Here is a 26972-nt window from a genome sequence, read left to right as displayed (position 1 = left end):
GATATTTCTTCTGAGTGCATATAATTTATTATCAATTTTACTTTTATTAATACATCTCATTCTATAATTTTGTATTCATTTTTTAAACCAATTAATTTTTTACAGTAAAAAAGTTACTTTTTATAGAACTATAAAATTCTTTATTTATTTACAGGTGTTTCCACTAGGTATTTTTGAAATGTTTTATCCTAATTTTTTTTGTATTTTGTAGAAGTTTAGGGGTGCAGGAAGCAATTGGTGAGAGTCAAGAATATCACCCTCTTCGTGTCACATCCTCTCCCCCAAGAAACCAACGATCTCACTTTGAAATAAATAAATAACACACCGTGCGGCATCAACAAGCTGCAACTCAATTCGGAAAAGAGGGTCTTCTCCCCAACACCGTGGACGGCGACGAACACGTAGTCGCAGATCTCAAGCATCATCTTGAGGGTTTTCTCAACCTTGTGCCCTCCTCCGCCACGTCCGCATGCGCTCGCCTCTCTTTTCCTCCTCGACGGCGAAATGAAACGAACGATCTCATTTGGAAATACATAACACACTGTGGGGTAACAACAAGCTGCAACTCAATTGTTGAATCGATCAACTCTAAACGCTGATTGCTGAAACCCTTCGTCCGTTCACGGTCCAGGCAGTATTCGGTTCTGCTGAATTTAATCCGGTTCGTGGAGAGGAAACCTAATTTGCGGGCTTCGTTTTCTTTAGGGGATGAAGAGGAAAATTGCAGAGTGGAATAGGGTTAGTGAAGTTTAAATAGGGTTTTCGAGGCACAGAAGCACTTGAAGAAGACAGTAATTGGAATTGATTTTGCTGGAATTTTGTTCTGGAGCTGCTGTGATGAGTTTGTGCTGAATTTGGGCTATAATTCCAATAGCTCTGGTCGGACAGCATGGGTTACGATTCGGCTAGCCCCTCGCAGGATGGGAGGGACGAAGGTAAATGTCTGCAACGAAAATTGGGGAATTGTAGCATGAGAAGGGATAGGAACAGGGAAAAGAAAAAAATCAAAATAAAGGAAAAATAAATAGCTTCAATATGGTTAGAGGGTTGCGAAATTGGATGTATATTCTAGTTGGTCAGTGTTGTAGGCTCGAAAAATGTTTCGTTTGCTTGTTCAGGCTGTTTGTTATCATATTTAGGTTTAGAGTTGGGAGTAGGGTGGAAATGGTTAGGCTAAATTTTGAGTTAGTGGCTGTGTGCTGAAATGGGATATATGTAACTGCAGTTCACGTGGTGTTCTAGTGTCTTATATGGTTTGTTGTTTGGTTTAGTTTGTTAACTCCATGTGTGATGAATTTGAAATGATAGATGATGAAGAAGAATATGAGGACTCTGGCAAGGGTAATCGATTTCTTGGGTTCATGTTTGGAAATGTAGATAATTCTGGTGATCTCGACGTTGACTATCTTGATGAGGTAATTTTATGCCGCCTTTCATGTTGCATTTGAATTTGGTGGTCAAACCATTTGGAAAGTCAGGATCGAGCTGATGCATGCATAAATGTCATGCTTAGATTTCTGTGTCAGTTTTTTTTACTCAATCATAGTGTTACTGTTATCTTCCTGGACTCCTATGTGCATCTTAGATAGTTATACAGCCAAATGAAATTGCTAAGCTATTGTAGATTTATAATTGGTAAGTAGAGGTTTTTAAGTTACTAAACTTTTATTTTGGAAGATTTAAAGCCACTATATTTTAGATTCGTACTTTATGGGGAACTTTAACTTGAGTCGTGCATTGTAAATTCTCAAAATACAAAAAAAAGGAGGCATTTTGATGTGTGTTGCTCAGTATGATTGTCCAAAGTCTAAATTAACAAATTACATGCAATTCAATTTTGGAGGATTTTAGTATTCGTGTGCAAACTGCAAATATTTATTTATTATTTGCTATATGTGTCTGGTTGCATGGTGGAGAACATCAGGAGTTACTTTGCCTTCTGGAAACGTCATTTCAGTGAAAATGATGTTTGGTTATTGTTGGATAGGACCAATTTTGCCTCGAAACCTTGGTTTGACTAGAAGTGATAAAAAGTAGCTTTTGTGTTAGGTTGACAAATTTACTTTTAAATTTTATAACAAACTTGCTTTTAAGGTAAAATATTGAAACATAAATTACTCCACTTAAAAATAAATGTTAACAAATCCAAACAATAAGATTTTTCTTAATTAAATTTATGTTCTAGGCTGCTGTTTATACTTTATGCCTTTACTTTCTGTGATATGGGCATGCCTGATTATGAATTATACAGGGAAAAATAAATTGAAGGTTCTAGGGAGGATGGTCTTCCTAGAAAACAATTGCATCATTTGTGATATATACATGTTATGAAAATTAAATTATACCAATTGTTGAATGAGCAATCGCTTCTTGGTTTATTCATGTATATCTGTTTTGGCGAAAAGCTTTAAAGCTGGTGCTAAATAAGCTTATTTCTTCTTTAGGATGCAAAGGAGCATCTTTCTGCATTAGCGGATAAGCTGGGTCCTTCACTGACAGATATAGATGTAAGTAAATCTAAATATCATTACCTGTCTGTATTGTTCAAGTTTGGAATTCAAAGTGCTATCTGTTGACATGCTTAAGAAGTGTCAAATTATCTGATTTTCCTACTATGTTTCATTCATTCTATTTCTATTTTGACGATGATAGAAATTTGTTGTTTGCAGTTGTCAGGAAAATCACCACAAACACCACCTGATGTTGTTGAACAAGGTGAAGTCTGCCAGGAAAAAACTATATCATGCAGTTTTTGATATTCTGTTGGTATCATTTTTTTCCCTCATCAACTGAGAGCACTTCACCTGTGTTTTATTTCTACTGGAATTCTTTCCCACATTGCATATGTTTTGTAGGGTTATAGACGCTCATTGTCTTTCCTTCTCAAAGAAGAAATTTCCATACATCTTATGAGATATTCTGGCACTATACTTTCTAACACACTCTATTGTTGACTGAAATTTATTGGAAATAACAAAATTTTGTTTCTCACTTATCTGATGACTCTCTCCCCTAATTTTGTAGTTTATAGTATTGTAAAACCATCCAGCTTCCGCCATGTGTCATTTCTGCATACAATTTGGGCCCACTTTTTTTTCTATCGTTTTCTCTATCATGCTCTTGTGCTAGATTTTAATTAATTTACCAATAGTAGAGTATGTGCTAAAAAGAATCTTTCACTAGCATTCCTCATCTTAAATATGTATGTATATGGCATTGGACGATTAGAGTGGACACTAAACTCTCCATTCTGGAAAATATTTTATAAAAATGTTTTGTTTGTAAAATAAAAACATCAGTAGTTATGGCCGATGCTAGGGGTTAATAAGGGCCACTGATGCAAGTCAATAGAAGAAGATCGATAAAACAAACTGATGTGAAGTTTCAGTAATGACTTGTAACTGGTATTGATCAACATGTGTGAATAATAGTCATTCATTAGCAGTCATACATTGTTACATAAATATTGGTTGGCACCTAAAATATGGTTAGGTGCTCTTCCTGGCTTCTGTTTTCTCCAAAATGATTTTCCTTTGGGGAAGTGTATTTAGTCAAAATGAATTGATTTATGAAATACTTTATTGGATTTTCTGGGATTTGATCTGTATAGGATGTTAAGGTTTTATGCAGTTGTAACTCTTTTCATGGGGGTTTGTTGTATTTTAAAGCAAAATGCAAGAAAATTACAGTGAGTGGCTTCTGCTGTTGAATTTTATTTGGGTTACGGATAGTTTCCATGATTTTGTGTGTATGGAATTGTGATCCTTGCTTACAAGGTTCTCACACGACTGAGGGTCAGTTTGGAGAAACTTCTCCACAAGCTCTCCTAGGAGAGAAAAAGAAAAAACTGAAATCAGTTTTTCAGTAAGTTAAATTAACAATAGACTCATTTATATTAATTATTTCCTCTTAGCTTTTGCTAAATCTGATTTTTAACTTGCATAAGTTAATTTTAGCTCATAGAGAAACTGATTTCATTTTTCCGTATATTTTTCTTATAGAAGTGCGTAGGGAGAAGTTTTCTCTAAACAAGCCCTTGGTCTTCTTATTGTGGCATACCTGAAATTCAGACATGGGGTCCCACAGTACTTTTCCTGCATAGGGCATTATACCAATTTTCCTTTCTCCCATCAAAAGACTTAGTCATGTGATGTGACAGCTTCATGTGAGGGGAAGGGTTTTGATTTGAATCTCATAATTTATTCAATGAGTTACTTTGACAGATTTGTGGAGGGATTTGAGAGTATTTCTGCTTGATGCAGTATATTTGTTTTCGTTATTTTCTGTTGGGAGGATTTCTGACCCTTCTGCTCCAACATTTCTTCTTCCTTGGAAATTTCATTGCATAAAGCTAATGCACATGAAGAGCATTTGTTGTCTGTAAAATAGTTTGAATTTGACACAATGAAGCTTTGTTTAAAAGAGCAATATAAGTCTTCTCTTTTCTCCTCTTTCTGTAATTTAGTTTTCTAACTTTGGATTTTTCTAATGTTAGACTGTGATGAAAAAGCTGAAGACGCTGTTGATTATGAAGATATTGATGAAGAGTATGATGGTCCAGAGACAGAAGCTGCCAATGAAGAAGACTATTTATTGCCAAAAAAAGAATTTTTCTCTGCTGAGGCATCTGTATGCTTGGAATCCAAAGCTTCTGTATTTGATGATGAAAATTATGATGAAGAATCTGAGAAGGAGCAAGACTCTCTGAATGAAGATTCTAAAGTTGATAATATATCCTTATCTGGTAATATTTTTTTTACACGAATTGCACCACCACTTTGTTATTGCTGTTGTATTTTGTGTGTGTGATTTTAACTTCAAACATGAATTTACTTGTTATGTTGGTTTTACTCCTCGTAAAAGTGCAAGAAAGATATTCATTCTTGTAATCTAGCTATAGCATTTTTAGGCAGCCTTGTTCAGATGTTAGCTGGAGACAGATTTATGGTTTGTTTGGATTTCAGTTGAAATACCCAATCTAACTTTCAGTTTTCGATCAACAGTCTGCCAACATATGTCACACCTTTTTCTCAGATTCAGTTGGAAACAAAATTCACCTCAAAATCCAATTAGCTTAAAAGCTATAATGAGTTGCTTTTTTTTAGTCTAGTTGAGTTCAACTCAACTTAATTACCTATCTGAATTCCGAACACATTTACTGTTATCATGAATGAGAGTGCTTCAACTTTTTTACTAAATTTTTTGTGGTTCTCTTTATTTGCACCTTAGAGATAGTTCTCTTTGACTTTCGTGATGACATGCTACATTAGTTGACTCCCTTTGAGCAATAAATCCAGGAGGTTGCTCCATGTAGACTTCCTCATCACAATCTGTAGAATAGTTGCGATGCAGAAGAAAAGCAAGATAAATGTCATTTTGGCAACAGGAGAGAAAATGTTAATATAATCTTGTCCATAGGTTTGTGTGTGTCCTTTGGCAACCTGACTAACTTTTTAGTGATAAATTTGTGCTTTAGGTTTTGTTTCAAGTGTACAAGTACAACCGTTAACACCCAACAATTGATTTTCTTGTTAGATCAAGGTTAAGAGTAGAATGTATACCCTTTTTGAATACAATTGGCCAATCATTTTATGAGGAAATAGGATTAGGATTGACTTCCACTATATCATTGTTAGTCGAAGATGAGTCTTGTATTCAAATGCAAATACGTTGTGGGTGGTGTTGATATACCTGAAGTGGTGTTGAAGACGCATCTCGAGATATGGTAGAGTCATTTGGTGATGAAGGAAGATTGACAAACGTGAGAATCTCACTATATATATATCTTGATTAGAAGGATCAAGTGTATAATGAGGCAAGCTAAAAGGAAGAGACATAAACAAAAACAAAATATTGATTGAGCTCAAAAGATAATCATTGATACCCTTTTTGAGTACGATGGTATCGTAGAAAGACATATTTGAACAATTGTGGAGGCTTTGTCTTGGCCAAGTGTGAGGTTATGTACTAAACATGTGGAATAAAAAATAGATGGAGGACGACTAGATAAACGAGAATGAGGAAAAGGGATGAAGTGAGTTACCTAATCATTAAGGACAAATGATGATATTTGATTAATGAGATAACATGCGGTTAAGATAACATTTCCCCAAACACGATGTCAAAAATGACTACGAAGGAGAAGGGTTTGTGTAGTTTCAATAAGATTTTTGTTTTTGTATTCAACTACTTCTTTTGGTTAAGTATGAGGATATGAAGTTTGATGAAGAATATCATTTGATGCCTTGAATGGTTGGATATGGTGAAATTGGTATTCTCGAACATTGTTACTCCAAAAAGTGCATATGAATTCTCAGAAAAAGGACTTTAAGATTACCTCAATCTCACAAAATTGGCTTATAAGATTATGTCTGTACCCATTTATATGTTATAATTTGGCCTTTTTTCTATTCGTTGTGGGATCTTCAACACACTTCTTCATGTTGAGAACAAGACATCTTGTGCGTGAGACTAGATATATCTTGTGACACAATATGCCCAACAAATCTCATTAGGATAGTCTCTGATACCATATTAGAAAATGGACTTTATGTTTCACTCAACCTCACAAAATCAGCTTGTAAGATGAGGTTTTGCACTCACTTATATACTATAATTTGACATCATTATATTTAGTTGATGTGGGATCTTTAACATGAATGTACCAAATTGTGATTTAATTTCATTACAAAATTTGTTAAGATAGATATAAATTTTGATCAATTTTTCATCAACAAAATCGAAGTACATATATTGAATAGTTGTCAATAAAGGTAACAAAATATTTAAAGCTAGAGGGAGTAGTTGTACTACAAAAAGGACACCTAATCTCGGAGTGAACTAAAGAAAAAGTAGATGAAGCTTGTTTATAAATAAATACTATAAAGAAAACAGACAAATATGTTTACCTTGACACAACTCAACTCAAACTAGACAAGTTTTTAAAATTTAGTACAATCTATTGCAGTTTTTTCCATTTGGGATGTTCTAGTGTGCACAAATCATCATTGGAGAAGCTGCTTATGCACAATCAGTCGTGGATGGAGAGAGATGGTAAAGGCCATGCGACTCACATCCGACACCAATCTTCCATGTTATTCGATCTTGTAAGGTACCATTTGTTGGTAAAGATAATGTCATGAGATTTAATTAATCGGGTGGCAAAAAGTAAATTAAATGGGTAGTTAGGCACATAAAGAACAAGTGTGGTAGATCACAAATAGAAAAGATGGATGTGAGGGTGCATCAAACATAGTCTTTGGCTGGTGTTTAGACGGTTGTGTAGATCAGCTTTGGGCGAATTTGACCTTGTGGCCGCTAGAGCACACAGAGGTTGTAGGAAAAGTCATCAAAATGGTGACCTAACCCAAAAAGAGGGTAGACAACAAAAACTCTTCATTGGAGACAATGAGCCAAGATGGTTTTCAAGAGGCTCCAGATACCATGTTAAACTATAGGAAATAGAGAGCATTGAGAAAAAACTGTGTCGATATGAGACAACCTGGATGCTGTTTTATATTGAGAATTGAGAAAACAGAATTAATACAATAAATAGATGAGAGATGATATCCTCTAATAATAAATATATGATAGGCGAATAAATAAAAACATTTCTAATAATGCATATATAATCTAATGCATATATAATTTAGATATTCATGGGTCTAAAACATATTCATAATTATAAAATATTTGTACCTTATGTATAATTATAACACTAACAATACTTGCTTTGTGCTTGATCTAGAGCTTTAATACCATATCTTTCAGCACAACTAAACTTAATTCAAGAACTGATGATTCTGTGAGGGTTTAAGCTTGGAAGTTTTAGGAAAGAAAAATAAAAATGCTTGTTTTCCCTTAATAAACGGTAGATGTACCTCATTTCATATTGGAATCTTGCAGTTCACATATGCTAGCTTTGTTCTTTCAGAGGAGCAGGAAGAGAGTGTGGTAGATGCATCTAAAGAAGAGAGTGCTGTTGAACGGGAATTACATGTTGACTCACTGCAGACTGAAGAATTGGATGCTGATGTACAAAAACTTGAGGAGGTATATTTCAGTTTTGTGACCTCTTAATTATTTCTTTTTGCCTTTTGATGTTTGAATACGAGAGATTGAATGCACCTTGATCGATATTTGCTTGGTTTCATATAATATGTTAGAATATTATAAAAAGCATAAAGCAATATCCCTTGTTTATTCTTATACTAAGTCATAGTCTGAAGTCCCAGCTATTTGAGGAAATAAATAATAAAACTAAGAATATGGAAATTAATCCGAAGAGATAAGATATGCAATGATACTATGTAGATATCATTGGATATTGCTCATATATTCTAACAATTCTCATGAATGATGTTTAAGTTCTGTACTATTCTGATGATTAAGTGAATATATGTACTGTTTTGACTCTGAATCATATTTGACCTTCAAGTTGTATATTTAATACTTTTGATTAGATTACTTGTAGTCTTGCAGATGAGAATATAGGTGATTCAACTATATAAATAAAAATAATTGATGGATGGCTTAGTTGATGTTGTGTGGACTTGCTTAAAGAGGGTTGATCTTCTGATTAATAAGCAGGGTAAATAGAAGAACATTTTCTGCTATTAAGAAAACCGATTGATCCTGATATATCTTTTAAATTCCTTTATACTGGAGGAAATCACTAAAATTAGTCGCTACTCATATCAGGCCAAACTTGTCCAAAGAGAGAATTAAAGTTAGATCACATAAGTAATTTTTTACCTGAAGCTGCCTACTCAATGAGTGCATATACTGCATTAGTTTACGTAGTACTCAAACTCACTACATTGATGTGAATGGTAATCCATTGTGTGTGTGTGTGTGTATATATAGAGTCGTGTGGCTTGAGCCCATGAGCACATGCTGAGGAATTCAATCCTTAGACAATGTCACCCTATGATCCCCATTCTTCATAATTTTGTCCCCTTTGGGTTTTGATTAATTTTAGGGAAACATATCTCCCCCATAGTGACCTCAACCCCTCACGCTCACCCCCACCCCAAAAAGAAATATGAAAATATTAATCTGTAAAGTTAAATAATAAGTTGTTTTGAATACCAAATAATATAATCCAAAGGGACTGCAAATTCAAACCTAAAATGATCTTGGGGACATTGTGGTGCTGTTTGGTCCTTGTATTCGACCCTGCCTAGTGGGAAAAGTTGGTTGTAGTAGTGGTGACGTGGGACAAGCAGAGATATGCATACTTGCACATAACTCTCGACCTTGTTTTGAATGGTGGTTTTACTGGCGTATTTACTACTTGATGCATTTTAGAAACATGCAAATAGGATGGCATTTCAGTTTGGTGCTTAATTAATTGTAAATGGCTAAAGTGGGGTGGAGAAGAGTAAAAAGATTTCTCTGAAATGTAAGCATCAACTTGAGCCCATTTACTATTAACTGTGAAGTATACCGCGTTTAGTACCCTGCTATAAGCCCAACCAATTAGTAATGCTTACACTGACATATTTTTTTCCAACTAACTGTGATGTATACCGCTTTTAGTACCGTGCTATAAGCCCAGCCAATTAGTAATGCTTACACTAACAAATTTTTTTCCAACATTGATGATAATTATTGTTGATAGGATTATAAAAGATTATGTTTGACTTTCTATTGACATATTAATGTCTTAATTGATGAAACAAACAGGAAGGGCCTGAAGTTCAGAAAAGGTCTACGGCTGTGCCATTGCCTGTTTTATGTGTGGAAGATGGTGTGGCAATTTTACGCTTCTCTGAAATCTTTGGCATTCATGAACCTCTCAGAAAGGGAGAAAAGAGAGAACATCGGCAACCTATTCCAAGGGGTAATTGGAGATTGGAAATGTTTACCTGAATTTTATTTTGATGTGTCAGTCTATTAATCTTCTAGGAGAGATATGATTAGAAAAATTAAAATTGTTGTTGCACAATTTGTAGAGTATGTGAGTGAAATTTAGGGCTGCCAATGGTGAGATTTGAATGACACAATGAATGCTTATCTTTCTGCAGTGTTAGTCTGTGGGGCTTCTATTCTAATTGGCCTTTTACCTATCGTGTTTACAGATAGATACAAGTCTTTGGATTTTACTGATGATTTTGTAGAAGAGGATGAAGAGGAATTCCTCAAGGGCTCCTCCCAGAGTCTCTCACATACTAAACAAGTTTCTGTAGTTCATAATGATGTATTAGAAAGCAACGATGTTGACTTGGAGTTTCCAAAATTTGGGTTTCTTCATGCGGAGCCCTCAGTGGTCAGGAAAGATGATCATCAATCAAAGGACTCGTGTCATAGTGCTGAACCAATGAAAGGGGATTTTGAAGAAGACCTTTCATGGAAAGATCATCCTTTCATATGGACCAACTTTTATCCTCTTGATCAGCAAGACTGGGAAGATGAAATCATTTGGGGCAATTCTCCTGTTCCAAGTAATAATAATATTGAAAGCTGTGAAGTTTCTGGACCTGAGTTGGGAGTTTCTGGTGGCAGTGAAATAGAAATTGAAAGTGGGATCCAGACTATTCAGATAGAGCCTTACAAGATACTGGAAGATAAAGATCATAATGTCTCGCTCAGCTCTCCTGTCTCGTTGGAGGCCTTTGGCTCAAGGGGTTCTTCTGGAGCTAAAACCAATCTAATATCTAGAAGTCTATTTCACCCCCAACTTTTAAGGTTAGAATCCAGATCTGAAGTGGATAGTTCTAGTCTTGCAGATGGAAAAGAGGGGGAAATATGTAAGCATAATCAAAGTAGTCAAATTACGCGTTTTAACAAGGCTATATCACAAAACAGAGACATGATGGAGGGTTCCTGGTTAGACGAGATAATATGGGAGGAGCTTGATCAGCCTATGGTGAAACCAAAGCTTATCTTTGATCTTCAGGATGATCAAATGCACTTTGAAGTTTTGGATAGCAAGGATGGGGCGCATCTTTGCCTTCATGCTGGGGCTATAATTTTAACTCGATCTTTAAAATCAAGCAGTGGGGACTCTTCTGAACTTCCAGGACATGGAAGTCAATATGGATGGCGATATGTTTCTAATGACAAACATTATTCAAATCGTAAAACTTCTCAGCAATTGAAATCAAATTCCAAAAAACGCTCAGCTCATGGTGTCAAAGTTTTCCACTCTCAACCTGCTCTGAAGCTGCAGACAATGAAATTGAAGTTGAGCAAGTAAGATTTTATTTGTTTGGAGGAGGTAGCATTTTTTGTCTGTAGCATGCCTTACCTGTTTTGAGACATTTTTGGCTCAGAATATTGTGTTTTTTAAGATGAACTTCTGGTACAATCTTACATTCAAGTTTGTTTGATGATTAGGCTACTAGATACCCAATATGGTGAGAGCATCATATCTCCAAATATTTTTGGGTTTTCTATTTTTCTTGCCTCTGTGCACTATTCTTGAATAATATAACTTCAGTCCAGAGTTTTTCTCAAACCAGGTTCTTTTGGAAAAAATGATTGTTTATCTGTCTCAGTGTAGGTGAACTTTTGTTGTACACTTAAATGGATAGAGTCCGTGATTCGTGCAAGTTACTAGATTCATTATCTTGTTGGTTTCTCGTTGTTTATGATTTTTTCATACTATACCAATTAAATGGATCTGATTTCACACACCGATACACTTAATATAAATGCAAGTTTGCAGTTCAGTTCTTTTTTCCCTGAACAATTCATGCAAGTAAATCCCTCTCTGTGTATACTTAACAGAACTTGTCTCATTCTCCACCCTAAAATGCTACATACATGCACTCTTATCATTTTACTCCATAACTTATTTTCTGTCCATCAACTCAACTCCTCATCTATGGTCAAACCTTTATGGAAGCAAAATTGCTGGAGAAATCTCTGTATCATAGAGCTTAAGATGATCTCGACCAGTTACAGTTTGTGGCAGATAGAAAGATTGATTCTTTATATCTTGACCTGTGCTTCAGAAATGATATTGCAAAACAAGAATAGACCTTGACATTTTTTTTATCAGCAGGCCTAGACATCGATGCTTTTGTTAAAGAATGGCCCATAGCATTTAAAGTTTGAACCTAGCTCACTGTTTCTATATTAGCTCATAACCAGTCACCATTAGACTAGTCCATTTGTTGACCTATTAGTTGCCCATAACAATTGTGAGATTTCTTATGTTTTTTATCAAGTTCTTGCAAAACCTTTGTTTATTTGTGTATAAGTGAGTCATCATGTCTGTCCTTTAATTTATATGGTGCTTTAATATCTATTGTCTACATGTGCATTGTAGATTTTGTCATTATAATCTTACCAACTCTTTTGCAGTAAAGATATTGCAAATTTTCACCGGCCAAAAGCATTATGGTATCCCCATGACAATGAGGTGGCTGTCAAAGAACAAGGGAAATTGCCAACACAAGGACCCATGAAGATCATTATAAAGAGTTTGGGTGGAAAGGGGAGTAAATTGCATGTGGATTCTGAAGAAACTCTCTCAACTGTTAAAGCAAAAGCTTCCAAAAAGCTAGGTTGTGAATTTTTCCTTCTATAATAAAATTTCTTATTTCTGTAATGGATTTAAAATCATAATTAGGCTGCAAATTTATTCTAGATTTCAGTGTACTTTCTACTCTTCTGTATGACTGATCTGAAGTTTTTTATAGATTTTAAGGCATTGGAAACAGTGAAAATGTTTTATTTAGGAAGAGAGCTTGACGATCAGAAGTCACTTGCTGAACAAAATGTTCGACCAAATTCCTTGCTACATCTTGTTCGTTCAAAGATACATTTGTGGCCAAAAGCACAGAGGGTTCCTGGTGAGAACAAGTCCTTGCGTCCTCCTGGGGCATTCAAGAAAAAGTCTGATATGTCTGTAAAAGATGGACATGTTTTTCTGATGGAGTAAGTGACTTGAAATTTTTATCCTGCTATTACACAAGGAGAGATAAAAGAAAATGAAGCACTGAATTAATATTAACTTAGATATATTAATATACATACATATATATATTGATATAGTTGATATATTCTATGTATTTGCAAGCTTTCATATTCATATTCAATGTACTACGTTTCTTATTTTTTATGCGTATATTTTTGTGAAGTGTAGAAAAAGTCTCATGAAAATCAAAACTGTGGACTTGATGAAATCCTTTTCCACTAGTTGTGCTTTATATTTATAAATGGATCCATATGCATTTTCCTTGACTCGAAAAACCATTTACATCCAGCAGCTTGTCTGTTAGAGGGTAATGTAACTAAATCCCATGTATTTGCTGCATGAGAGCATCATACTCCTGCTGCATTGCAGCTAACCAATTAGCATCTTTAAGAGCTTGCTTAACACTTGGAAGAAGCAGTGAAGGGAGAATTTTGTGTTGAACAATACCAAATTTGGACCTAGTTTGCATAGGGTAAGTATTAACAGGAGGTGCTGTATTATGTACAAGTCCAGTAATTATGACAGGTGAAATATTAGACATAGACTCAGATGAGGATTATTCTGTTGAATTAACGTGAATTCTGTGTATATTTGGACCTAGTTTTTATAACAGGGGTTGCTGTATTATATACAAGTTCAGTAGTTACAACAGGTGCAGTATTAGACATAGACTAAGAGGACCGTTTTGTGGAATTAATAAGCACATAACAAAATGAAGTAGTGTTAGATGTTTGAGGTAGTGGAAGAATGGGATTTAAATTAAAATACTCATTGAGATCTTTGACAGTATTGGGAGTATTAGGAGAAAAATGAGAATAAGGAAATTCATGTTCATTAAATCGAACATCCTTTGAAATGTAAACTCTTTTACTGGATTGTAACCTTTGTGTATTTGAGAATATCCTAGGAAAATACACTCCCTAGATTTAAAATCAAGTTTATGAGAATGATAAGGTTTTAAAAGAGGAAAAGAAGCACATCCAATTTTTTTGATAAAAGCAAAGTCTGGATCTTTATTAAAAAGAACATAATAAGGAATAACAAAATTTAAGAAGCTGTAGGAAGTCAATTAATAAGATACAAAACTATAATAAAGGTATAATTCCAAAATTGTAATGGAAGAGATCCTTTGGGCAGCAAGGTAAGACCTAAATCAATAATATGTCTGTGTTTCCTTTCAACAACACCATTTTGATTATGTGTATGAGGACAAACAAGTCTATGATTTATACCACAATGAGTTAATTAAGAGACTTGTAAAAGGTCTATATTCTCCACCTCAATCAGATGGGATGTTTTTAATTTTGAAACCAAGCTGTAACTCAACCAGCTTTTTTAAATTCTGAAAAACAGACGTGTCACCCTTAGACTTTATTGGAATTATCCAAGTATATCTAGAACAAGCATCAACAAAGGAAACATAATATTTGTACCCTGCATAAGAGGTAAAATGAGCAAGTCCCCAAAGATCGGTAAACAAGCTCTAAGGTAGAATAAACAAATTTGGATGCATGAGATGACAAGTTATGTGATTTACCAACACAATAGGATGAGCAAAAGTAAGAATTAGCTTTATTGGACAAAGAAATTTTACAATGTTTCAATACAATTTGCATAACATGACTATTTGAATGACCAAGTTTATTGTGCCACACATGAATATTGTTATTTACCTGAGTGAAACACTTGGAAGATGACTACAATTGAGATGACTGCAATTGAGGGTGGGTGAAACTGGAGATTATTGAATGGATAAAGCCCATCAATACCAACAACACCTTGAAGAAGAACTTTATCCATCCCCTGAGATTTATCAAGACACTTGTCAGGATGAAACTCAAAGAAAGCATAATTATCTTTGGCAAATTGACTAACACTTAACAAATTTTTGGTGATAGAACGAACATGCAACAAATTGTTTAGTTTTAGAATGACATGTGAATCATTAGATGAGACAAATGAAGAGACACCAACACCACAAATACTCCTAAGAAAATCTGGTCAGGATTATCAAAATGTTGAAGCTGCTTTACCTTCTGAGATTCACCAGTAACATGGAAACTTGCTCCATAGTCTGGTATCTAGGATGTTAATTTTTGCTTGAGAGGTGGACTTCATCAGTAATATGCTAGGTTGAGTGTTATGTCCATAGTTGTTATTAGGATTTATCCATGTATTTGATGGCTTATATGAGCCAGCCGATTAAGGAATATATTTCTGTGGCTGGATCAATAAAACATCGTGATTGACGGGGTTGATACGAAACATCATACCTGAAATGGTAAACATTGGCGGTATGACCAAACTTAAGACAAATCTGACACTGAAAATTGGCAAACTTGCCACCACGACCTCTACCAGAACCAGTAGCACCAACACAAGAAGTTCCATTATGGGAGCCTCCACAACCTTGTGCATAAGAGACGTGAGTGTAATTCAGGAATGGTGATACTTAAGTGTTGAAGACTAGAAGGAGGATGGTACATGATAATATTTATTATTCACTTGCTGTGAGAAAAGTTTCATTTTGAAGATTGAGAATAACAAGTTACTACTTTCTGAGCTACAGATCTGTTTTGGTTAATAAGTAATAACATCCTTTGTATCTTAAATTCTTCAAAAGCAGTAAGCTAGAAAAACTTTTCTGTGCCTGATAGTTGAAACTACTCAGTGTTTGTTTTCACATATTATCCGTTTCCATTTGGATTTATTTTAAAGTTCTGGACTGTTGACTTTGGGTGACTAAATTTTGGAAGTATCTTTTTTCTTATTGAACAGCCCTTCAACTTGCTTGTTATGGAATTCCATATGTTTATATTTCTTCGTTGATTGAAATTTAGGTAAGACTGGGATGGTACCATGGTGTTAGATATAAGAGAAACTATATATGATTATATAAATAGGGAAAGAAGGGTAGAAGTATTCATTAATTTTGTTAGCATTTTTTGTATTGGGCATTGGCTCAGATGTAGACAGGGAATCCTTAGATAATAAAATTCTACTCATATTCAGTTTCTGCCTTCCGAACATTTTTGCGCATTAGTTAATACTCATCTGAAAACAGAAATTATTGCAATTTATTTTTGCATATCAAGCATGTTCTAATGACTTCAACTCTATTATATTAAGAAAAATGTGGCTTTAGTAGTTGACTTTAATTTTTCTTTTTAATTTGTTGCCTGCAATGGGGATCCTCTTTTTACATTGTATCTCTTTTGGACTTAGCTAAATGAATGAGGATTGAGGATACCCCATTAGGATTCTGGGAATTTCATTTTTATTTAGTGTATTTTACATTTCAGTTTTAAACTGCACTGTTGGTAGTTAGTTGTTGACATTGTTTTTTGTACGATGTTAGTTGGCTGGTAGGTTACTAATGCCAACTGTCACTAACTGTTTTTGTAACTAAATGTACACAGTTTTAAATTCCAGTTTGTACTCCTTGATCAATACACTAATAAATTCTCTCTTTCATGCGTTTTCTCTGAAGTTTCTATGTTTCTAATGGCATTGAATATGTTCTTTTTGTAGGTATTGTGAAGAAAGACCTTTACTTTTGAGCAATGTTGGAATGGGTGCAAGACTTTGTACATACTATCAAAAATGCTCACCGGATGACCAATCTGGCTCTTTATTACGCAACACAGATAGTAGCTTGGGGCACATTATTTCTCTGGATCCTGCTGATAAATCTCCTTTCCTTGGAGATTTGAAACCTGGTTGCTGTCAGTCATCACTAGAGACAAATATGTATAGAGCACCCGTATTTCCTCATAAAGTTCCACTAACTGACTACCTGCTGGTTCGCTCATCCAAGGGAAAGTTATCATTAAGGCGCATTGATAAAATTAATGTCGTCGGACAGCAGGTTTGTAGATTGTTGTTTTGTGCTTTTTTTTAACTGTCTTTTAATGATTTAGAATCTGACTTTCCATTTGGTAAATGTGATGTTTTGAGCAGTCACACTCATAATGCCGTATTTGATTAACTTCTCCTTGTTTGATACTGCAATTTGCCTAACAAATTCCAAAGCTGTCTCTGAGAATATTATAAAAAGTACAATTTATATTTGTGATTTGTGCTAATTTGTTTCTAACTTACTCTTTGCAGGAGCCACTCATGGAGGTATTTTCACCGGGAAGTAAAAATCTTCAGACTTACATGATGAACAGGCTATTGGTACACATGTGCCGTGAATTCCAAGCAGCTGAGAAGCGGCACTTGCCTCCTTATATCCGTGTCGATGAATTTCTCTCACAGTTTCCTTACCAATCAGAAGCATCACTCCGTAAGAAAATCAAGGAGTATGCAAATTTACAGGTATAAGAGTGTCACAAAGCTTGCTATTCTCCAAGCAATTTATAGGAAATGGATCCTCCAAGCAAATTTACATGAATGCTTAACAGCATTCCTTAGGGCTTGTTTGGTTTATGACAATGTGTTCTGTTTCATTTCTTGTTTTCACAGAGAATTACAAAAGTGATATTGTTTTCTCTGTCTTTTCTGTTTTCAAAGATTTGTATAGAAACAATAAAATAGCAATTCTTTTCATTGTTACCCTGTACAAATTTTTTAAAACACAGTGATTTTTTTTTTAATTATTTATGAAAATAGGAAATGAAAAATAAAAGGAAATATTTTCTCCAACAAAACTAACCCTTATATTTTCAAAAAACGAGAAAAATCATAATTTCTGGAAAATAGTTTTATATTGGAATTACAATCTTAATTTTGTGTATTTTTAATATGTTTTTCTGTATTCCTGAATATTATCTATTACTGCAGAGGGGAGCAAATGGACAGTCAATTTTGGTCAAAAAGAGAAATTTCCGCATGTGGTCGGAGGATGAACTGAGAAAAATGGTTCCGCCAGAGCTTGTGAGTTGTCATATGACATTCATTTTTTTTATTTATAATTTAGACATGTCTTTCTGTTGAAACATACTATTAAGAATAAAAAAGGATTGCAGCCTGTTTTATTTTTATTTATACTGTGCTTTTGGGTTGTTGAAAAATGAGGCTTCATTAAATAACAATGCATTTTATTGGGTGCTCAATGTGGTTATTTATGCTTACCTTGTATTGCTTTTATGATTTGGTGGTCTATAATTTACATGTTGCTTAGCTTGGGATAAAGTGAATTAACTGCGTTTCAATCTTTGTTCCAAATTTGGGTGCTTTTGCGTTATTGTTTCTTTGTTGTAAGATGTATCCTGTTATATTGTTTCATTTGATAAGATTCTTTCTGTCTTGTATTTATTTTAAATTGTTTTAGGTTTGTGCCTATGAAAGCATGCAAGCAGGCCTCTACCGGCTAAGACATTTAGGAATAACTGAAACACACCCTACAAATATTTCATCTGCAATGAGCCGGCTTCCTGATGAAGCAATAGCATTGGCTGCTGCATCACACATTGAGAGGGAACTTCAGATTACTCCTTGGAACTTGAGTAGCAATTTTGTTGCTTGTACAAGCCAGGTGATCTATGTTAAATCTGATTTTTGGTTTATTTGGCATTGGCATCTATCCTGGTCATGTGTTAAAAATTTGTTCACATATGTCCATTTGATTATTTTTGGGTAGAAGTGAAAAAGGGGATTAAAAAGTAAAAGGAAATTAGGGCAGGAAAATTTAAAGAAAGAATAGATGAATTGACTGTCGAGGATGCGCTGACTACTATATGCAATGATCTCATTCCTGGTATTTTTGTCGGATGTAAGCTTATAATGAGTTATTTACTGACTTGGGTAGGTCATTCATACATTTGCACTCTTTGTTTGTTATTTTATACAAGAATTTGAAACCTGGAAACATGCTATTTTTTTCACAAATAATCTTGTGCCAGGGTCTGATAATTCTTTAGCAAAGAATATTTTAAAATAGAATTAATTACAATAGGTTTAGACTTCGTGAATTTTGGTCCCAAGAGTTGTTTTTTCCAAGCCCATTAAGTCCCCTGTTTAAGATGATTCAAAAGGGATTCTGCTACCAAACACCTCAAATCCCAATTTTCTACTTAGTAATTGTTTGGAATTATTTGAACCCTTTTTTAATTCAAAACCACCAACTAAAACATCAAATTTCACCCAAAATGAATAAAATCTTATGAATTTCTTCAAATTTGATCAAAATTTCACTAAATTTATGACTTCTAAACACTTGAAATTATTTCAAATACTAATTATATTACAAGTTGTCAAATGTTTGATTAAAAAGTAATCTAAGATTGGTCTTTAACTGAGCTTAATGTTGGCATGTTAAGATTTTTGTTATTTGGATTGGAAATTACTATTTTAGGGTTTGTAGTAGATGAAAATTGAAGGCAGGATCAATTTTTCTTAATTTTTGAAGTAAATGAACTTAATTGATTCAAAAAATCAAGTAAAATACATGGGAGTGCTAACTAAAGGAATAAAAGAATACAGTTATGTTTTGCAAAAGGATAAACATTTTACTTATCCACTTTATTTCCCCATCCCTTATAAGTTCGCTGTAGTATGTTATAAATATGACCTCTTAAGCTGTGAACTGTTATGTTGATAAGATTGTCTTTTGCTTCTTGACAATTGCGCAAAGAGACTTGTCCTTGCATCCTTAAGTTGCCTAGAATGGCTGCAATTCTTCCATTTGTTGCGTGTCATATAATTCCAACAAAATTTGAATACAAGTTGAAATGGATGTTATACTTGAGTTTAGAGACATGCATCAATGGAATTTATGCTTCCATTTACATTTGTGGTAGTCATAATTTGCTTGTATTCGCAGGGTAAGGAAAATATTGAACGTATGGAAATTACTGGTGTTGGTGATCCATCTGGTCGTGGCATGGGTTTCAGCTATGCTCGGGCACCTCCAAAGGCACCAGTGTCTAGTGCAATGGTGAAGAAGAAAGCAGCTGCTAACCGTGGAGGTTCTACTGTTACTGGTACAGATGCTGATCTCCGTAGATTAAGCATGGAGGCTGCACGAGAGGTGTGTGGTATTTTGGTGATCTGTTCTGAACTTTATATGCTTATGTAAGCTATAGAGCTTGATATTAAAAAGAATTTTCTTTCTGGTAGGTGAAATTTTTCTGACATATTGTACTCAATTGTAATAAAGTGATTTTCAAGCTCCACTTCAAATATGAAAATTATTGCAGCAATTTTTTTCTCTCATGTTTTACTCAATTGTGTTATGAATAGAGCTGATATTAATGGATACGTTTGTTTTTGTATTGAACTGAGACAAACTGCACCTCAGAAGTGAAAATTAGTGCAGCAAAATGTTTTGATCTCTGTTGGAGTTCCCACATTCATTAAAAATATTTCCAGATTAAGGTATATAAGTGGAGGGTAGCTCTAACCTTATAAACCAGTTTTGTAATGTTAATGACCTAAATACAAATTTTCAGATGCTAACAGAGTCTACCTTAGTGATTGTTGCTAGGCTTATTTGGTTACTCACTATCCAGCTATTATCAGACCATCCATAGATGTCTGGTCTTGCTAATTTCATGCTTGACTTTTTAGAGATCCCTCATTTATCTAGAGTGTAATTAAATTAAAGTATATAAGTGAAGTATAACACTCATTCCCAAGCTTGTTGGTGTTTAACTAGGATTAAACCCAAATGTTAAGGATTGTTCAGATTTCTCCAGATTTTATTCCAAACAGTAGTTTGTTTTGTTTTCTCTCTATATGTAGCTTTTTTTAATCAAAAGAAAGAATGTTATTTGCATCACTATACAAGTTGTAATGCTAACCAACCAGGTTAGCACTACTACCTATACCAATCATATGCAGCATTCTTACTTAATACAATTAAAAGAAAAAGGAAAAACAAAAGTGACGAGTAACAGCAGATAACATCACTGCTGCTAGCAAATTACTTCAATTCCTATTGGGACGTGTAAGTGTCTTAATTGTTGAAGTGCGCAGCTGCTGATCCATGATGCTTTGAAAGTCCATAATATAACTGGAAAAAGACAAGCTAAAAAATGATGATTTGCATTTTCAAAATCATTATAACGAGGACAATATGATATCTCATTTCAAGTAGCTAATCCGTAGGCAGTTGATTATGTAGCAATCTCCATAGGATGAATGTTTAGAAGGAAGAATGGCTTTGCTCCAACTTGTTTTTCCCCAAGAAACCTGTGGTTTAGCAATTGGAATGAGAGTGTTTAATTTGTTGTACAATATCATGTGACACTAATAAAATTCCAACATATCCATAGTTGCTTAAGCAGCAAATTAATTTTCCACTACTCCATTTGGCTGGTTTTGCCTTATTAGTGTCTACTTGACTTCTGACTGCAATTATAATGATGGAACAGCATTGTATGTTTAATATGTACCATTCCTGTTTTTAATCTCAGTTATGTTCTGATCCAGGTTCTTCTTAAGTTCAATGTTCCTGAGGAAGTCATTGCAAAACAAACCAGGTGGCATCGCATTGCTATGATACGTAAACTTTCAAGTGAGCAAGCTGCATCTGGGGTTAAGGTTGATCCGACAACTATTAGCAAATATGCTCGTGGCCAGCGAATGTCCTTTCTTCAGTTACAGCAGCAGACTAGAGAGAAATGCCAGGAGATTTGGGATCGACAAGTTCAGAGTCTGTCAGCTGTAAATGCTGATGAGAACGAGAGTGATTCGGAAGGGAATAGTGATCTGGATTCTTTTGCTGGAGATCTGGAAAATTTACTTGATGCTGAGGAGTTTGAAGAGGGAGAAGAGGGTACAAATGACTTAAAACGTGACAAGGGAGACGGTGTTAAGGGTCTTAAAATGAGAAGACGCCCAACTTTGGCTCAGGCAGAGGAGGAAATAGAAGATGAAGCAGCTGAGGCTGCTGAATTGTGCAGGTTGCTTATGGATGGTATGATATCCTGTTGATCATTGAAGTATTATTACAAGATATTTTTTAGTACTGAATGTACCAAAGCTGATGTTTTTAGGGCTGTTCTAATGCAATTGGATTAACATTTTCAAATTGAACTCAGATGCTACTTGTCATATTTGACCCCTTTTTTTTGGATGATAATTTGTGCAGATGATGAAGCTGATAGGAAGAAAAAGAAGAAAACTAAAGTAACGGGGGAAGAAACAAGATTGGTATCAAAGATGCAATCGAAATTTGCCTTTGACAGTTCTGAACTGGTTAAGCCATTAACAAATACTTCACAATTAGATGGAAATAATCCCTTGAAAGAGGATGTGATTACAGATCTTAGGGAGGTAAGATCATTTATTTACATTCTCCTGTCAGTTGCATTGTTTAAACATTTATTTCACAATTTATATGAAGATCTGATCATAAATATGTAAAGACTTATTTATTTATAAATGAGGCCTAATTATTTTATTTCATGATTTTGGCAGGAGGAAAACTTTGGTGCTAAAAAAAGTAAATCACTGAAGGCCAATAAAGCAAAGAAGAATGATATTACACCTGTTTCTCTTCCCAATAAAAAAATCAAATTGAATATGGGAGAAGGAATTAAGGTAAGTGATCAACTTTAGTCTGTTTCATCACTCTCTTTTTTACTTATAGATAATCCATTTTAAGTGGTTGAGTTTATGTAAAAAGCAACAGGTATATTCATGGCTGTATCAAAGTTTTGACTGCTTTATATATAGGTTTTTTTGCTTAGTCTTTTGCTATAAAAGTCTTTTCATCTCGTATTTTGAATTTTAACTTCAATTTGAGTTTGTAACTGCTGCATGTATTTTTCATTTAGATTTTTGTGTCATAATTATTTTCTTCTTTTGATTTTAATAACCTTGGATCAACCATATGCCAACTCATAAAAGGAGGTTAGGCCAAAGTGTACATCGTAGTAATTGCATTTCTTTCCATCACATTATTGAGAAATTAGGACTGCTCTGTCTGCAACTATTTACTACATTTATCAGTAATTGCTAGAATTGAAGTAAATACATGGAAATAGTCTTCTTGACACTTGTTCAAATTGCAATACATTATTGTGTTTTGCAGATATGCTAAAAGTTTGTTGAACTCTATGTTTTTGTCTGAGTTTTGTATCTGCATTCTTTCAGGGAGATCAGAATAATATTTTCAAATTTTACTCTGCTTCCTGAAATTATCTCTGATTTGTGTATGCAGAACCAGGTGTTTAAGGAGAAAAAACCATCAAGGGAAACTTTTGTTTGTGGAGCATGTGGTCAGGTGTGTGTATCTTGAGTTGTTTACATATGTTTTTAAGTATTTCATCGGGGACGGGCATCAGTATATAAAATGGCAGGCTCCTGTGTCCAATATTTTGGACATTAGTTGTCCCAGTGTTCTGTCCTGTCAACTTTCGGTATATCAGTAGATGTTTCATGGGTTTACAGTTTATTTACATAAACTTCAAAATTAGTTTATTACATGTTTCTAGGTTCAATGCCTTTAATAAATTTTGCTAAAATGGTATTTTTTTAAATTCACTTTTGTGAATGTGAAGGTAAATTGTAACTACACTAGTGTATTTTGAAAACAAAGTGTGATCAAGAAACCAAAAGACTTCTGTATTTTCTACGTTAGTAATTAATAAAAATCTAGCAATTAAAACAGAAGGGTATCATGGGTTATCTTAAAGTTTTGCTCTCCATTGTTCAATATTTTATTCTAATTATTTCATTGATGAACCAGCCTGGGCATATGCGAACAAACAAGAACTGTCCAAAATATGGTGAAGATCTTGAAACTCAACTTGAATCTGCAGATATGGAAAAATCATCTGGGAAACCCATAGACCACTCTAGTCACTCCCAGCCTACTAAAGCTCCCTCCAAAAAGTCCATTTCAAAAAGCACCACGAAGATTACTCCTGTTGACAATTCGGCAAAAATTCCACTGAAATTCAAATGCGGCTCCTCAGAGAAATCTTCTGATAAACCTGTAACAGAGACCCTGCAGAATTCTGACAAGCCAGTCACTTCGGATTCAGAAACTGCAAAGTCTGCTAAGGTTAATAAGATAATTATTCCCAAAAAAGTGAAACCAGATGATACACAGGCTGAATCTCGTAAGCATGCTGTTGTTATACGGCCTCCTACTGAATCAAGTAGAGGGCCTCCTCCTACTGATGCAGGCAGAGGTCAGGTTGATTATAACAAGTTACCAATTAAAATACGACCACCAACAGAAATAGATAAGGAGCAGAGTCACAAAAAGATCGTTATAAAACGAACGAAGGAGGTTATTGGTGTGGAACTGGACAGTCCTGGTGGAAACACAGGACTTCAACACAGAAAGACTAAAAGAATTGTTGAATTGTCGAATTTTGAGAAACAAAAGAAACAGGATACCGTGTATGGAACTGGAGGTTTTCCAAAGTGGAACACTAAAGAGGACAGAAGATGGTGGGAAGAGCAAGAGAAACGTAGAAATGATGCAAGACTTCGAGAAGAGGACAGAGCAAGGAGGCATCAGAAAGAAGAAATGAGGATGCTCAAAGAGCAAGAGAGGTTAGATGAAATAAAAAGATTCGAAGAAGATATCAGAAGAGAGAGGGAGGAGGAAGAACGGCAAAAGGCTAAGAAGAAAAAGAAGAAGAAAAAGCCTGATTTAAGAGAGGAGTATTTAGATGATCCCAGAGCAAGAAGACATGATAAGAGAATGCCAGAAAGAGAGAGGAGTGGAAAAAGGAGATCTGTTTCTGAGTTAGGAAAGCTTAGTGCAGATTATATGCCACCAACAAAACGCCGAAGAGGGGGAGGGGGAGAGGTACATTTCTATGTTTGTTATTTCTTTTATTTAGTGGTTAATTTATTTGCATGTATTGCATCTTCATACATATTAAGTAGGAAGCTTTGGACATTTTTTGGGGGGCTTTGAAAGAACACTATTTTTGTGAGTAATATATGCAAATGCCCAAAAGAAAGAATGCCATTCGGTTGTGTTTATGATTTGTGTAAGTAAAATTATGCTATATGATTTTGGTAACAAATAGTTTGAAGTTTGGTATGTCTGCGGTTATAGTCCTTGTTACTGTTATATGATTTGTACATGGTTTGAGTTGTATGGTTAATTCAATCTATCTCTGAAGGTTGGTTTGGCAAATATCTTGGAGAGCATTGTGGACACGATTGTGAAAGATAGGTACGAGCTGTCGTATCTTTTCGTGAAGCCTGTGTCGAAGAAAGAGGCTCCTGACTACCTGGACATTATAGATACGCCTATGGATCTTTCGAGAATCAGGGAGAGAGTACGGAACATGGAGTACAAGAGCCGAGAAGATTTCAGGCATGACGTCTGGCAGATTACATATAATGCACATAAATATAACGACGGGAGAAATCCGGGAATTCCTCCCCTTGCAGATATGCTTTTGGAATATTGTGATTATTTGTTGAATGAGAATGATGATAGCCTCACTTCAGCAGAAGCTGGCATTGAAATTAGAGAATTCTAAACCCTCTCAAACTCAGATCATGATCTGGAGGTTTTGGTACCTCTAAACGATTCTCAAAATATAGTGTAAATTCTGGTTTAAAAGGACACCAAAATACCTCCTGTAATTTTTTTAACGATATCCCAAGAGGGTTGCAAGTTGTGTGGAAACAAGGGTGATGTATCAACCATGTAGCTTGTTCAATTTTCAGCGTGTAACATTGTAGATTCAGGCCACTTAAACAATTATTTTAGATCTTAAAAGAACTAAATAAAAGCAGAATAGCCGCACCAGTTATGGACATTATCTTTACTTTTTTATACTTCGTTTTTTAATTATATTATTTCTCCATGCTTCAATTAATTTCCTTAACTTACAACGTTAAGTTTTTACTCCTTTAACTTTCTTTTACATTAAATCATTTGAATGATGTTAAACACTTTCGTTCAGAACTTATCTACTAAATTTCTTACTTACTTCTTAACCCTACATGTTAAAGTTAATGCTTTTTGGGAAAATAAATAATTCGGTTGTTGAATGTGCTAGCATTATAATATTACCTTTTGTTAAGACTATCAAGTCCTTTTAAGTTTTCGAAACTTTCTTCTTGTACATCTTTAGATATGTAGGAAAAGTTTAGATTATTTATAATTCAAAAACATTTTACATTGTATAATCTGAAAATTTATTTTAAACTATATATTTTAAAATAATTTTTTATATTATTTAAAATATATTTTAAAGTATACAATTTAAAATATATAGTCTAAATCGAATAACTTATAATATATTTCAAATGTTTTCGGATTTTGAAAATGTATTTTAAAATGTGAAATTCAAACCATATTTTCGAATTATAAAAAAAAAACGTGTTATGGTATTTTTTAACTTAAACACTCGTACCATAATAATGAGTCTCCTGTTACATGTTTTCTTTTTGTCTCATTCTCTTATCTACCGTTATGGGTTATCGAAAGCAATGGTTATATGTAAAATGTTACAATTTAATGTTAATGACTAAATTACATCTGTTATGTATTATATTGTGACAGTTAAAAGTTTTCATTTTATTAAAATAACATCTATGCTTATGAATAACCTGTATGGTGTTAAAATAATTAATAACTTTTAAAACATGAAATGATAAAATTGAATCGAATTTTAAAGATGAAGGGTCTAATTAAAATTAACATAAGCAAAAAAAAGAAAGAAAAAAAAAACTAAAGTGTAACTTAACATATTACCTATACAATAGTACAATAATGTTTACATATCTAGTGTTGCTTTATTTTTAATTGAAGTTAATAAAATCTTAAAAAAAATCAGTATCTTAACAAATAACGAAGTAACTTTATGATAGGCTAAGAAAAAGGAACAAAGGTAACTATTATAAATTAGGAAGCAATTTAATTTCATAGTAGTTTGATATGAATTTAGAAAATATTAATGAATTTAATAATTATTTAATTTGAATTTTTTATGTGTGTATATATACTTACTAGTTAAGTTAAGGTTGGTGCTGGAAGGCAAGGTGCCAGTTACTAGATTGGTTTTAAATGCAATTGGTTTTTGTTTTGGTAAAAGATCAACAAACTTAAACAATATGTAGCAGTTTTGATTTGTTGTGTTTACGAAAAAAACTTAATAAATTTAACTGTCTT

The 26972-nt window shown here is 34.1% G+C and overlaps 1 protein-coding gene across 6 annotated transcripts; it reads left to right on the top strand.

Moving 5' to 3' along the window:
* The first annotated feature begins 175 nt into the window (after nt 1-175).
* LOC137811137 (transcription initiation factor TFIID subunit 1) lies at nt 176-25617 on the top strand. Of its 6 annotated transcripts, none has more exons than XM_068612742.1 (21): nt 176-935; nt 1309-1415; nt 2445-2507; nt 2670-2715; nt 4496-4744; nt 7934-8052; nt 9688-9844; nt 10083-11196; nt 12313-12515; nt 12651-12888; nt 16460-16796; nt 17039-17248; nt 17714-17806; nt 18204-18407; nt 19695-19901; nt 21305-21791; nt 21966-22150; nt 22295-22417; nt 23040-23102; nt 23568-24644; nt 24967-25617. In XM_068612742.1, exons 1-21 carry the CDS (start codon nt 890-892, stop codon nt 25330-25332), a joined length of 5694 nt encoding a protein of 1897 aa, XP_068468843.1. In that variant the 5' UTR covers nt 176-889; the 3' UTR covers nt 25333-25617. The 6 variants fall into 6 exon arrangements, with proteins under 6 accessions (XP_068468843.1, XP_068468846.1, XP_068468849.1 ...); XM_068612745.1 differs by having other exon boundaries at nt 7906-8052; XM_068612748.1 differs by having other exon boundaries at nt 227-935; nt 2670-2766.
* The last annotated feature ends 1355 nt before the right edge of the window (nt 25618-26972 follow it).

Source organism: Phaseolus vulgaris, chromosome 2 (genome assembly GCF_000499845.2).
Source record: "Phaseolus vulgaris cultivar G19833 chromosome 2, P. vulgaris v2.0, whole genome shotgun sequence".
Lineage (NCBI taxonomy): Eukaryota > Viridiplantae > Streptophyta > Magnoliopsida > Fabales > Fabaceae > Phaseolus > Phaseolus vulgaris.
This window is presented reverse-complemented; position numbering and strand designations above follow the sequence as displayed.